The sequence below is a fragment of the Sciurus carolinensis genome, chromosome 8 (genome assembly GCF_902686445.1).
Source record: "Sciurus carolinensis chromosome 8, mSciCar1.2, whole genome shotgun sequence".
NCBI classification, from domain to species: domain Eukaryota; kingdom Metazoa; phylum Chordata; class Mammalia; order Rodentia; family Sciuridae; genus Sciurus; species Sciurus carolinensis.
Genome location: NC_062220.1, coordinates 16,150,262 through 16,165,501, shown reverse-complemented (window position 1 = coordinate 16,165,501; position 15,240 = coordinate 16,150,262). Strand labels below are relative to the sequence as shown.

Genomic DNA, 15,240 nt, shown 5'->3' with positions numbered 1-15,240 from the left:
CCAGAGACTGCACAGGCCACAGGAGGCGACCCAGGCTAAGGATGGGGGTGACTCTGTGCATGTTCTACAGTTGTACCAAGAGTGGGACAGACAAGCACTGGTGCCACCAAACATCATCTCTCTGTCGCTGTGGACAACTCCCCAGTCTGGACATTTCTCTAGTGGTTTGCAAACATTGTTGCCTGGTAGGATCACCCAGGGACATTTTCAAGATTTGCTCGGTGATAGATCACTTGCCTACCACGCCTGAAGTTCTGGGTGCATCGCCCTGAGTCCACATCAGGACTGAGAAAATGCACAGAGAGGGAAGACAGTAAAGGGCAGGAGCTGTGGCCGTGTTGCCAAAAATCTGGATGATTAGGGAAAGTAGGTCACACAAGCCTCCTCTGCCGTCACATGTCTCTTCTCCCCACCCAGATATAAATTCCTTTGAAAGCTAAGATTCATAATAAAACAAACAGCAAAATTAATAACTATCTAAGGGTATCTGAGGATTCCATTTTAAAGAGGAAGGGGAAGGCGCTCTAGAAGAGTCTACCTTTGTGACACAAAGCATGTGCTCAATGAACACTTGTTGCCAGGTAACTGGAATGCCAAAGGTCACATAAAGTAACAGGTAGGTTGCCTTAACATTTGAGAAAGCAATACTTTTTAATCTGCTGTTCACCCCGCCCTAAAGAATTCACACAACACTGCATTTGCCATCAGTCAGAGAGCACATCTCTGGGTAGCATTTGTTTCTGAAAATGGGGTTTGGACCCCTGCAAAAGAATCCTTCAGGGTGGTAGTTAAAATGTAGGTTCCCATGCCTGGGCTCACCCCTTTGGAACCAGAATTTCCCCTGTGGGTCTCAGGAGTCTGCAGTTTAGTAAGCTCAGAGGCACATGGAAGTTCGAGAAGCACAGTTTGAAAATTGAGTACTTGTACACCTGGACATTATTCAAAACAATCCATCAGGGAGAGGGGGAATGCTACAACTCATTGTATTTATTTTATTAATCTAAGAAGGAAATTATGGGCTGGACTGAAAGTACTGGAGGAGTAGGAGGATTAACTGGTTAACTGAGAAGAGGCACAACAAAACCTTTGGGGCTGATGAAAACATTCCATACCTTTTGTTGCAGTCTTGCAACATGGTGTGGGTCCATTTGTCAAGGTTCTTCACACTGTTCACTTGAAATGAGCCATTTTATTGGCTGTAAATCATACCTTGATGCAGTTGATTTAAATTTTTTTTTCTTTTTTTGGTACGGGGGTTGAACACAGGTGCACTCAACCACTGAGTCACATCCCCAGACCTTTTTTTATATTTTATTTAGAGACAGGGTCTCGCTAAGTTACTTAGGGCCTTGCTAATTTGCTGAGGCTGGCTTTGAACTCTCCATCCTCCTGCCTCGGCCTCCCAAGCCGCTGGGATTACAGGTGTGTGCCACTTCACCCGGCTTAAATGATCTCTTTTAATCTAATGTCACAAGTTGGTCTGAAAGTTCTTTTTTTGTATGGAAAACAGTTAAAAGATCATGAAATGGACCTCTACTCTCCTCCCCCATCCTGAGTCAGCTTCTTTGCTCCAACTTGGTTAAAGTGATTTCTGATTTCTCACTGGGCCTCAACTCCTAAGTCTTCCTAAGATCTTTGATTCCTTTTCCACACTCATTTGGGGCCTTGGCTATTTCAAAGCAGCCTGCAGGTAAAGATCACAGATTACTGTTTAGAAGACCATTTGGTCAGGAAGAGTAAGAAAATCAGACCCATTTTATGGATGACCAAAAAAAGCATTTACTTTAAATGTTATTTTTTGCCATTGCTATATTATGTAAAAAGTAGCAAGTATTTTGTTACCAGGTACTTATTTTTCATTACTGAAGATTTCATTATGGTTCACAGAACCCCTTATAACGTCATTGAGTTTCTTAGTTTAATTTCTACAGAACACTATAGGCATTGAAAGTCAAATATGATCAAATTAAAATAGAAAAGAAAATCAAGCAAACATGAAAAGAGAACAGAAATTCCCAAATAATTCTTATGGGGTATACCCCTTTGTGTCATGATATTATAGAAAAGAGCACGTCTTTAAGGCTCCCAACCTGACAACGTGACTCCACAGACAGAGTGCAAATTAGTAACAGAAAGAACTTCCAGGAAGACTCCTAGGTAAGTACCCTCACACAAACAACAGAGCTCATGGACAAGTAAAATGCACACCTTGCAAATGTCACACTTAGAGATGAAGAGGGCCCAAGAGGACATATATTAAGTGATTCAATTTACAGGAAATGTCCAGAATCCATAGAGACAGAAGGTAGATGAGAGGTTGGTTGCCAGGAGCCAGGGAAAGGGCAAGGAGGAGTGATAGCTGATGGATTTGGGGATTCTGCTGGGAGCGATGGAATGTTCTGGAATTTGATAGTGGTAATGGTCAGGCATCAGGAGAGTGCTTACTGACACTGAATCAATCACTTTAAAAGTTTTAGCTAGTTTTAAAAAAATGGTAAAAGTAAATAAAATAAAGGCTATTACAAACAAAAATAAAGAGGACACTAAGATGACTGAAAAATAAAATGCAAAGAAGCATCAAGTAAGACAATTTTATAAAGCAAGTAACAATGACTTAAAAAGGCCCAGAGACCCTAACATGAAGGCCAGTAATACCAGCAGCTCGGAAGGCCGAGGCAAGAGTATCGCTGAATTCAAAGCCCTGTCTCAAAATAAAAAAATGATACATGCTGGGAATGTGGATCAGTAGTTAAGTACCCCTGGGTTCAATCCTTGGCACAAATTTTAAAAGGCTTACGATACCACTTGGTAAGAGTATAAAGCAAGGGTGAGTTATATTGGCCAAAGTATATTGTTATATTATATATTGTGTGCACGTAAAAATATGTAACAATAAATTCCATCAGTATGTACAGCTATAACACACCAATCTTAAAATGTGGGGAAAAAAAGAATATAAACTAGATTCAGATCTAGTAGAAATTATACTTGGCAAACATGCTTTGGAAAACAATTTGGTATTATATCAAAAAACTTAAGGTAAGTATGGGAATTCCACTACAAAATAGCCAGGGAAACTCCAATACATGTACATAAAGAAACATATACCAGGGGCTGGGGTCGGAGCTCAGTAGTAGAGCATTTGCCTGGCATGTGTGAGGCACTGGGTTTGATTCTTAGCATCACACATAAATAAAAGAATAAAATAAAGATATTGTATCTGTTTACAACTAACAAAATTTTTTTAAAAAGAAACATACAGGGAGCTGGGGATATAGCTCAGTTGGTAGAGTGTTTGCCTCACAAGCACAAGGCCCTGGGTTCAATCCCCAGTACCACCCCCCCCCAAAAAAAAAAGAAACATACACCAGAATGTTCAAGCACCATGGTCCAGAAGCAAAAAGTTAAATCTCAATCATGAGAAAATGGATATGTAAATTGTGCACATTCATACAAAAGATAGCTACACATTTCAATGAATCAGAATAGTTTCCTTCTAAAACCTGTGGGACCCTGAGCAAGGCTCAGGTACAAATGTTTAAATATTTAATAGTAATACATCAAGCTAAGAAATTGTTAGCATGGTACAAAGGAGGCCCAGGTACAAATGTTTAAATATTTAATAGTAATACATCAAGCTAAGAAATTGTTAGCATGGTGGCACATGCCTGCAATCCCAGAGGTTCTGGAGGCTGGGGCAGGAGGATCGAGAGTTCAAAACCAGTCTCAGCAACTCAGCGAGGCCCTAAGCAACTCAGTGAAACCCTGTCTCCAATAAAGTATTAAAAAAGGGCTGGGGATGTGGCTTAGTGATTAAGCACTTCTGGGTTCACTCCCGTATTGCTTCCTATCTTAACAAATATGCTTCGTAATGACCAAGATGGCCAATTAGAATTCTTGGATGGCTCAGTTTTATGATGGAATATAGCAGAGTGAAGGCAGCCAGTCCTGCTCCCACCTCCAGCCCACCACCTCTTTCTTTTCCCACAGGGGCTTTGTCCTACACTGCTAATGCTGTCATCCAGAGGCAAAGGACATGCCAGCCTATACATGCAAATTTCTTCCACATGTAGAAAGACCCAGGGAAGAAGTACACACAAGTCCTGCAGGTGGTGAGAAGTCCAGGGGCCAGAGAATCCAGTGTATGGTGTAAACTCAAGGTGGGAACCACAGGTTCAGTGGGCACAATTCTGTGGCACCGTGGACTCCTCAAAAAGTAGATAGAGCTACAACTGGACAAAGACCCAAACCGAGAGCTATCGATCCCAGGGCCCACAGCAGAAGGTGGTAGAGAAATAGAGAGCTCTACATCAGGGGTAGTCTCAGAAGCATCGCGTTGAGCCAATGACAGCAAACAAAGCAAGTACAGTCATCCTTTGGTATCCACAGGGAATCTGTTCCAGGACCTCCCTAACCCAGGGATACTCCAGTCCCTTGCATAAAATTGTGTAGTATTTGCATACAACCTATGTATATCCTCCAATATACTTCATGTCATCTCTAGGTTAGTTACAACACCAGATACAACCAATGTAAATGCTACATATACTGGTGTAGAAAATAATGACGAGGAAAAAACCTGTACATGATCAGTGTAGATACAATTCCCTCCCCAAACATTTCACATCTGCACTTCGAGGTCCACAGATGTGGAACCCATGATACAGAGGACTGACTGTATTTGCACCTTCAGTATGAACACCATCTATAGGTCTGCAGATTTGAAAACAGTCAAAACAATCCTAAGTATTGCTTAAAAATACAAAATATGTAGAAAATAATACACGCATGAGAAAAACAATCAACAAATACAAACAACATTTATCTCTAGGGAGTAATGATCAAAGAAGAGAATTCAGGAAGGTTAAAATGTGTAATATCCCATTTCTTCAACTGATGGGTTGAAGATCTTTGTTGTATTCTTTACATATTTTCATAAGACTTAAATATCACATAATAAAATTTTAACGAGTATTTTTTTGTTTTTGTTTTGTTTTGTTTTGTTTGGAGAGGGGAGGTGGAGAGAGTATTGGGAATCAGACCCAGAACCTCATGCCCATTAAGCACACACTCCACCAGTGAGCTACAACTCCAGATCAAGAAATTCTTCTTAAATTAAAACAATAGTATTTTATACCCTCCCAACTGGCATACATTAAAAAAAGTCTTGGGTTGGGGAGATAGCTCAGCTGGTAGAGTGCTTGCCTCGCAAGCACAAGGCCCTGAGTTCGATCCCCAGTACCGCAAAAAAAAAAAAAAAAAAAAAAGTCTGATAGTACCAGGGGTCATTTGGCCAGAAAAAGGGGGAAACTGAGACTCTCAAACACAGAAGTATAAATGGTATAACCACCTTTAATTCTGATCTGTCTGATTCTGGAATTGTTGAAGCTGTACGACTACTCAGTCCAGCAATTCTACTTCCTAATGATCTGCCCTAGGGACACTGTTGCCATGAGCACCTAGAGACACATGTATTCTTGGCAGTATGGTTTGCTGCAGTGAGAAACTGTAAATAGCCATCACTGGGGGAATAGTTAGCTGAACTGTAGTATAAGTCGTATGGTGAAATGCTATTCAGCAGTTAGAAATGAATTAAAAGGGCTGGAGGTGTAGCTCAGGGAACATGTCCCTGTTTTCAATCCCCAGTACCAAACAAATAAAAAGAAGAATTGAAACATGTAAATGTTCCTTCTGAGAGGTGTTATAAGCTTATTTTATTATATATCCTTTTATATAATGTCATTTCTACTATGTATTCAGAATATGTATACTATGATGCTTGTCACATTATTCTTTGTGCATTTCAGTATTTCTCTTTCAATTTACGAAGCAGTCAACCAGTCCTTCTCCCATCTACCCACCCCCACCCAAAGTTTCAACTAACCAAAAGGGAAAGGCAAAGGTATACAAACAGGAAAGAGCTCACAGGAAACACCCACATGGGCAGAAACCACAAAGCACGTCAAAGACATTCAGAAGGCCTACTTTAAACAGCTATACAGAAAACATGCTTGCAAGTAATTATAATGACTTAAATTAATAAAAAGATCACACTTCATACAGAAACTGGGCAATGGAAGTAGCTACTTAAGAAGTTATACAGATCAGGTTCAAATATTAATTCTTCCAGCTAGGTGAACTTTAGTAAATTTCTAAAAACCTCTATGTTCAAGTTTCATGAGATTACCTCATGAAACCTACTCTCAGGAATTACAAAAAAGACAAACTTGAATATTATCTCTACTGGGCTTTTCATAGAGCTTGGTATATAATTATGTGTTCAATAAATGATAGTTATTGTTTGTGTCAGAACTGGGATTTGAACTCCATGTGTGGGAATATATTTCAGCAAAACAAAGAGAAATATCCAAACTGATGTACCAGAACAAATAATTACACAACACCTAAGTAAGCCTTGCTGTCAACTAAAACACAAGGCTCAAAGTAATGCAAAAGAGAAACTACAGAATAGGAGAAAGCCCATCTATAAACAATAGTACTGCAGAGGAAATTTTATTCAGTGAAAGGCACACTATCTCCATGTAAACACAGAACAGTTAACTGAACTGAATGTATATGGGTATTGATTGATTAGCAGACACCATTAGCCAATGACTCAAGAAGGAAGTCCTCAAACTTGAAAGTATCACTTTTTTTTTTTTTTTTTGGGGGGGGGTGCTGGGGATCGAACCCAGGGCCTTGTGCTTACAAGGCAAGCACTCTAGAAAGTGTCACATTTTAGAAGACAAAGTTCTGTGTATTTCCTATATTCAATCATGATATAAAAGGAAATTTTAAATATAGCTAAGACCAAAAAATGTAAGAAATAAGATTTTATCACTCCATTAAAAAAAAACACTTTAATAAAATCCTTGGAGGGATGATCTAAATTTGTATAGACAAGATAATCCCTATTTTACAAATAATATTTTAAAATACAGAAAAGTGCAGGTTAGCAACCCACTTTAGAAGTTTGACATGGTTTTGATGTTTCAAACCTGGTCAAAAAGTTTGAAAAAAAAAAAAAAAAACAACAACAACAATAAAATCCATAAAACTGAAACTCCTAAACATATCATGTTCAACAATTGAAACAAAATTTCTAAACATATGGGATACATAACATCTCAAAACAATTACAGATTATGTCTGTATAGGGTTTTTTTCCCCAGAAATACAAAGTTGAATTTATAAGACCATCAAGGAAATTTGAATACCAACTGGTATTAGATGATGATAAAATTATAATTTTTAGTAAAACGGGATCATCTGACTAATTATGTTAATAAAATATACTTCTTATCTGTTAGAGGTACTTAAGTCGTTATAAAGCAAAAGACTGCAGGAATTTGCTTTACGGGACAACACACTGGAATTGGAGACAACTGGGGAAGGGTGAATAAATGAAACGAGCCATATTTTGAACTGTTGAACCAAAATAATAGGCACATACATGGGGCTCATGATTCTTCTCTCCATTTCTGAATATGTTGAAACACTCCCAAGAAAAAAATTAAATTTAAAATTATAAGTCAACACAAACTAGTGAAGAATTTTTCATAAAACAGGTAAGGACAGAAAAAAGATCACCAAGCCTTCCGACCCTGTCCTTATTCAGTATAGTGCTAGAATGTTCCTTCCTTTCCTGTCTTCTACCTACTTCCCCTCCTCTCATCCTGGGTGATTTCTTGTTGCTGGTAACTTAGATGACTGTCTCTAGACCATTTCCCACAACTCAGATGCAGACTTTCAAACTGTTGCCTCACAACATACTAAATAAATATTTAAATAAGGGAGCACATATTCAAGCACTTTTTAAAAATTTCAGAGTGAGTTGAAAGGATTTTTGTTCTAAACAAATACATTTTTAAAAAATTACCTCATCTACTTGGTCCATTTGAAACACACCTCCTTTGCCTGTTTTGTTACACATATTGGGAGTGAGTGAGAGTTGTTTTTTGCTAATAAATGCATGACCAAAAGTTTAATAACCACCATTTTGGACGTTGGGTACCACTTACAGTTTTTAAGTACACTAAGTGTGAAAAGTAAGTACCCTATCAAGAAAAAATAATTGGGGTTGGGGAGATAGCTCAGTCGGTAGAGTGCTTGCCTTGTAAGCACGAGGCCCTGGGTTCAATCCCCAGCACCGCAAAAAAGAAAGAAAGAAAGAAAAAAGAATTGAGCAGAAGTCTCTAGGGACAGAAAAAGAAAGAAAAAAAAAAAAAAATGCAGGAGAAAGACAAGGCCGGAGAGAACCATTCATTAATTCAACAAGACATTCTTTCAGCAGTGTGACAAGAAAGAGGGATTGAGCAGAGAGGGAATGAGAGACCACACAAAAGGATCTGATGATCAAGTCTTGTAAGGAGGAAGATTAATAAGTTATTGGGGGGCTGGGATTGTGGCTCAAGCGGTAGAGCACTTGCTAGCACGTGTGAGGCACTGGGTTCAATCTTCAGCACCACATAAAAATAAATAAAATAGTTACTGTGTCCATCTACAGTTAAAAGAATACATATTTAAATTAAAAAAAAGTTATGGGGAAAGTCAGAAAGCCTGCCTGGAGGGAGTCTTGCCCCAGGGCAACTGTTGCTCAGATGCACGCCAGAGATGGAGAACTGGATTCAGAGGACAGACAGGTCTGGGCAGTGGATACATATTTGGAAGCCATTTTTGTAGATGTGACAGCTGACCCCACGGGAATGAGCTTCCTTAGGGAGTGAAAGACAAAAACGATTTGAGAGAGTGGTTCCAAAAAAGGGTAGTCCACGGTGTGGACCACCGCGCAGATTGCGGGAAAGGAGGTTGGGCGAGGTCACGACATCTTCGTTAACCTGGAAGGTAACCATTCAGGCCAGGTGGTATGGCCTGGCACCAGACAGGAGAAAACTGGTATTGAGGGCATAGAGGGAGCCAGGACCAAGTGGAGCCCTGCAGCTCCCGCCATGGAACCGATCCAGGTGCCGAGCGAGGCTGGGCTGCTGGGAAGACCCAACCTGTCCAGAGACGAGGGAAGCAAAAAGGGCAAAAGTCTCAAGAGGCGGGAGAGTAGAGGTATTTCCCTACTTTCCCAAAGCAGCCTCAAACTTCTCTAGGCCCTGCCTGATCCAAAGCATTGGGAGGGTTCGGGGCAAAAAGGGCAGAGGTGAGCCTGGTCTCTGCTGGGCAATATCGCGCCGGCCGTATTCAAGGAACGGTCTGGGGGCGCTGGAAGGAAGGGCAGCGCAAGGGTGGGAGCGCGGGCGCAGCAGGGGCTCTCCACCAGGAGCCGAGGAGTGAGCGGACGGAGAGAGCGGCCGTCAGATGCAGGGCCCAGCGAGGTCGCGCCTCTCCCCGAGCAGCGGTCGGCGGGGAGGCGCCCCTCCCTCCAGGAGCACTCACCTCTCCGACTGCGAATAGTGGCACCGGCCCAGCAGGTTGAGTTTACAGAGATGCAGGTTTTCGCAGGCTCTCTGGCAGTACTTGCGACGGCAGACCCGGGCTCGAGTGGTGGCCACCACCGACCGGGTAACCCCGGCCTTGCTGCCGGTCTCCAACACCAGGAAGCGGTCGGGCCCGGCCACCTCCAGCACCTCGCAGAGCTGCGCCTCGGAGAGCGCGATCTTGTTGAGCAGCGCTTCCAGGGACATGCGGCCCCCGTGGGCGCACAGGATTTTGGTGATGAAGCAGCACACCTCCGGGTCCGCCATGGCGCGCTCGCCTGCTCGCTCTGTGCGCTGGCCTGGCCGCTGCGCGGGACTCGACTCCGGGAAGAATCGAAACTTACAAGTGTTCGGGGGACGGAGGCGGGCGGTGCCGGGTGCCGAGTCCCGCGGTTTCGGTTTCCTACTAGGCTCTAGGGTCGCGAGGCCAGACGCACCGACGGCGTCCTCGGGTCGGGAAGATCTGGGTCAGGTTTAAAGTCAGCAGGAGAGCGAACGAGGGAACCGGCCAACGAGCGCGGGCAGATGGACTTGGCGACGCAGCAGCGCGCGGGCAGCCCCCTCTCGGTTCTAGTTCGACGAAGGTAGTTCCCCAGCTGGGCACCGCGAGGCTTCTTCAGAAAGAAGAGGAAGTAAAAATGGTCTTGGGGCTCTGGTGGGGATTTTATAAACCAACCCAAAAGGCGATGACGCGTCTTGATGGCTCACTTGAGGCGTCCTTCTAGTTCTCTGCCCCACCCACCCCCGGAAAGAGCCAACGTTAGGGAGCGCTTCTTCCCAGGCTCAGCCTCCGGAGATAGTGAATCTTCTCCACCTCTCCAGGATTTAGATTTTTTTTTCCCCCCCTCACTTTGTACTTGAGGAAGTAACTTGAGAAATACGCACTGTCATCAAGTGGAGCCCTGAAGCCACGAGGTTACCAAAATCTGGCCCCGGGGTGCCAGATCGCGATGCGCCTGGTCTAAGACTGGTAGGCACACTTTTCGCCACACCACCGACCCCTCTTAAGAGAAAAGCTATGATTACTCCCCCCTTTTCTTTCTTTCTTTTCTCTCTTTTCTCTCTTTCTCTTTCTCTTTCTCTTTCTCTCTCTCTCTCTCTCTCTCTCTCTCTCTCTCTCCCTCTCTCTCTCTCTCTCTCTCTCTCTCTCTCTCTCCTCTCTCTCTCTCTCTCTCTCTCTCTCTCTCTCTCTCTCTCTCTCTCTCTCTCTCTCTCCAGAACTTTGCGAAGAACCCCTTTTGACCCATTCAGGTCTTCCTATAATCGCCAAGGTAGGAGCCCCAAACCACTTCTTAATCCCCTCATAGCAAGAGGTCACAACATGCCTAGACAATATCCCAAGATTTAAAATCGGTTACCTCCCACCACTAGCTCCACAACCTTGGCATAGATTGTTTTCAAGTGAAAGCCTTTGAGTTATAAAAGATGCAGAAATAACTATTGTCTTAACTTCCCTTATCTGACTAAAGCAGAACCTCCGGAAAATACAACCATTAACGCCCCTGTAAGGAATTTCCTGCGTTTTCAGCTGCCTGGGAGACTCTGCACCCTTCCATTAACATAAAAAAGCCCAAGGGACTGTTCCACACTCTCCTGTTGAAGCCTAAAACCTCATTCCTGCTTTTGTTGTATTGAGATATGTAAACCTTTCCCTCAGAATGTTCCATGAATTTCCCCTCATTGGAAGCTCCTGAGGGCACTTGTGAACAAGCCCTGTTGTCTGACTATTCTAATTTGCAGGCCCCAGTGGACTCAAGTTAGAAAAAGAAAAAGGTTTTCCTCCCAACATCGCAAAATAAAATAAGTAGATCATTGATTAGAGAGGAAATAAGCCTTTTTAAAGAATCATAACAAGCCAGACATGGTGGCACACGCCTGTAATCCCAAGGGACTCAGGAAGCTGAGGCAAGAGGATTTTAAGTTCAAAACCAGCCTCAGCAAAAGTGAGGCACTAAGCAACTCAGTGAGACCCTGTCTCTAAATAAAACACAAAATAGGGCTGGGATGTGGCTCAGTGCTCCAGTGCCCCTGAGTTCGATCCCTGGTACCACCCCCCTCAAAAAAATTAACAATAATAAAATCTTGTTGCCAAATTAGAAATTCTTCAAAAAGATTATTGGGAGTTCTCAGTATGGTAATTATGATAGATAAACCGTGTCTCAGAAATTGAGTACTATGGTATGAAAACCAGCCAAACTTGGGCCCACATAGGATCATCTGACTTCTTGTTGCCTCTGGCTGTTGCTTCTATAGTTGTCTTTTAATCCACTTGGCCTTGTTTGTGGTCTGACAGGTTCCCAGGAGTCTTTTATTATTAAATCAATTAAGTTTAATGTGTTTATTGTCTATCTTCTTGTGGCCTGTTACTCTTAACATGCAAAGGTCTAAGAAACAGTCGGTGCACCTAGGGGACATGTATTTGGGAAGACTCAACAAACATTAACATGTAAGGAGTTGAGTTGAGAGTGGTGTTACACGCCTGTAATCCCAGATCCTGGGGAGGCTGAGACAGGAGGATAGCAAATTTGAGAACAGCCTCGGCAATTTAGCAAGACCCTGTCTCAAAATTTTAAAGAGAATTGTAGTTGTAGCTCAGAGGTAGACTACTCCTGGGTTCAATTCTCAATAAAGAAAAAAAAAAAAAAGGAAAGAAAGAAAGAGAGGAAGAGAGAGAGAGAAAGAGAGAGAAAAAGAAGAAAAGATAATCAGTAACTAACTACTGCAGCTGCAACAGGCAGACAGATTAGAGAATGAAGAGTCCAGTTTGGTGAGGGTTTGGGGAGTACAGATATATAATTCCCTTCAATTTGAAGTCATGAAAACCAATTTGAGTTGTGGGAAAGAAGGACAAAGGAAACGTTTAGAGAATTTTTGAAATACATGCCGTCACATGTCAGCTTCTCAGAAAGGAGATACAGATGCTGACTGTGCAGAAGATTTCCGGGGTGCAACACCAGAGGAAGCCAAGGGAAGAAGTGGGAGCCATCAGACTTGATTGCAGACCTGACAGTCCGCCAGCCCAAAGGGGAGCTCTGGAGCAGAAGCTCAGCCTTGGGCAGAAAAGGCTAGACCCTTGGAACACTGCCTTTGTGTCCTTGGTGGAGGCCACCAGAGACCATGAAAGAGCAGGGCAGGTCTGGGAGGAGCTGAAGCTGCGGGCTACCAGCTCAACATACACCTCCAAGCTCGGCCACCAGCCCTGGGCTGAAGGGCAACCTGAGGCAGGTATAGTCCATCCTTTGTACCACAAGACTTTCCTTCTCTATTTGTATTTGGGAAACAGCTATAGGAGCCATCTTCCCACAGGGAAACTTAGAAGAGGGCAGTTAATGGAATGAACTGTGGTGCCTGTCATCACAGTTGGTCTCAAGGCCATGCCTGGCCCTCATCACATCCTCTCATCCTTAGCTGCCACCTCAATAGATCTCCGCAGCTTACCAGGTCGGGTGCCCCGATCCTCATTCCTATGCAATGTGAGTACATTCTCCAGCCAGGGTTGCTACGCTTGTCCTGTCCATGAACAGCCAGAGTTAGGGAAAGCAGGACCAAGAATAACCCGAATGGGCCACTGGAGTATCACAAGTATTCCAGCAAGCCCTGCTGCATAAAAGCAGCTCTACCTCCCTTGCTGACCGGCATCAATTACCTCTCATAAGATGGCCTTTCCTTTTCTTACCTGTTAGTCCCTGTAGCTCGAGTTTCAGGGAGAAGATCCCAGTTCCAAGAGTCCTAACAGACCAGGCTCAAGCACCCATTCCAAAATACCAACCCAAGAGATGCCACAGCAAAAAGTGGAAAGGAGCTTTGATCAGAGAGGCCATGGTGGGACAAAGAGGTAAAAGGTAACCTAAGAATTGTCTTCCAGGGGCTGATGGGGACTTTGAGGTTTTATAGAAAAAGGGAACAGAAGCATGACTGGGAGGTGCATTGCATAGCTGGCAGAGTAGGTAATCCTGGTCAGGTTAGGTAGAGTTGATCATTATCTCAGGACTGGTTCTGTGAAGCCCCAGGAAAGCCATCATTGCTTGAGGGGGTGACTGGGTTCTCATGGAGAGATGACTGCTCCTGCTTATGGGGGCAATATCGTCATGGAGCAATCTGTTCTTCCAAGCTGCCAAGGCTTCCATTGCTTGGGGGTAGTTTTGGTCCTTTGTCATAAAGATACTTATCTATCAGACTTGTCGTTCCTGGAATGCAAGGTAATTGCAGAAGAGAGTGGCTCAGAAGGGAAAAAGTTAACGAGGCAAATAGAGTCTGAGAGGGACAAAATGGAGTTGATTTGGTCAAGGACTGGGCCCTCCTTTCCATTAGGAGACCCAGGTAGCCATCACTTGTAGTCCAATAGGATCTTCACTGTGTCTCTGGGCAAGTGTATCCCTTTGGGGGACCAAGACCTCTCACTCTGTGGAGCCCAGAGTTGTGGGAATGGAAAAACCCAGTGAGTCTCTGGACGTCAAGTGAAGCTGCTGCTTCTTCTGCACATGCTCTCCAGATCCATATATTCATTCTGTTGGGAACACATACTAGAATCCTACCTGATTCAAGGCATATACCATCATGTTCTGGAGAACACCATCAGTATGGTGTGTCACCCCCCATGCTCCACTTCAGCTGCAACTTTAACTGACTGTTGCAAAACGTCATCCATCTAGAAGCTTCTGTTTGGTGAGGTGTGTGAAGTGACCGGTGGATCCCATGCTCAAAGGCTCCCTCCTCCTCACTTCCTATGCCAAAAGAGAGTTGTCTGCTCAGCTGCTACGACATGTGGGATTCTTGTCTTTGAATCAGGCAATCTTGACACCACCAGATAGTGATGCTATTCACACCTGCTGATAGGAAAGGCCACTCCATATCCACAAGCGCCCAGTCCTATGAAAGTGAACTCCTGATCTTTCCACCAAGTAGCCTATTGGTGTTCTTAAGGAAGAGAACTTAGCATTGGTCTGGCAGATTGAGCCTCCTGGGGTGGCAGTGGCGATTTCCATTTTGGCAGATGGTGGTCTAGACCCATAGATTCTTGCATCCCCTCCATCTCTGTCATCACGTCCTCTTCATCCAACAGCAGTGGGGGAGGGGACCCATCCCCCAAACTGGGAAAACATTATCCAGCCAAGTTATTTTGTCTCGTTGGCACATTTTCTGTGGTAGGTACTTACTACTAAGCCTGGACAGGTGATACAAACATCCTCCCACTCTGTGCCCACTCCCACATATCCACCCCGTGCCTCTTCCCCAGACCTGCTTGTCTCTCATTTTTCAATCTTTTTCTTTCAGGTCCTCTATCCCCAGCCAGGAGATGGTAACTGCTCATGACTCACATTTATCCTAAGCTAAGGCCATTCTTTCATACCACGTGTGTGATGAGGTGTACATCTCCAAGCTCCTTCCATTGGGAGGTTATGGCTTATCACCCTTTCCAAGGCCTTCCCTGATAACACTGTAGGGTCCATGTACTGAGCAGATCTTTCCATAACCCAGGCTTGGTCTTCTCCCTTCCTCCTTTAGCAGCTTATATGGAATCCCCTCATGTGACCAGAGGCAAAATTCAGGAAGGGGTTCTGGGGCGACTGTAGTAAATGACATGGAAATCTGGGTTACTTGCTCTTAAAGCTGTACCCCCTGGTCCTGCTTGTGTTCAACCTCAGATGTACCACATTGATCCTTTGATGGCTTTAATACTGATCCTGCCTGACTTTATGACTTGATGTGTCCAACAGGATCTAGATCATCATGATGGTCATTCTGAATTCATGGTCACTTGGTATCTCTGCCAAGGTCTAACAGAAGCTAGGAGCTGTTTTTCAAAAGGAGCTTA

General features: G+C 43.7%; 1 protein-coding gene and 1 non-coding gene across 2 annotated transcripts in view; one reads left to right on the top strand and one right to left on the bottom strand.

The window, feature by feature from the left end:
* Zc3hav1 (zinc finger CCCH-type containing, antiviral 1) overlaps nucleotides 1–10,171 on the bottom strand; it is a 54,821-nt gene extending 44,650 nt beyond the window's left edge. The window contains exon 1 of the mRNA XM_047560851.1: nucleotides 9,385–10,171. Within this exon, the coding sequence (XP_047416807.1) occupies nucleotides 9,385–9,692 (308 nt within the window). The 5' untranslated portion in view covers nucleotides 9,693–10,171. The remainder of the gene's footprint in view (nucleotides 1–9,384) is intronic.
* On the top strand, nucleotides 3,269–3,341 carry Trnav-cac (transfer RNA valine (anticodon CAC)). Its single transcript has one exon. It is a non-coding gene; the product is annotated as a tRNA-Val (tRNA).
* Nucleotides 10,172–15,240: the final 5,069 nt, after the last annotated feature.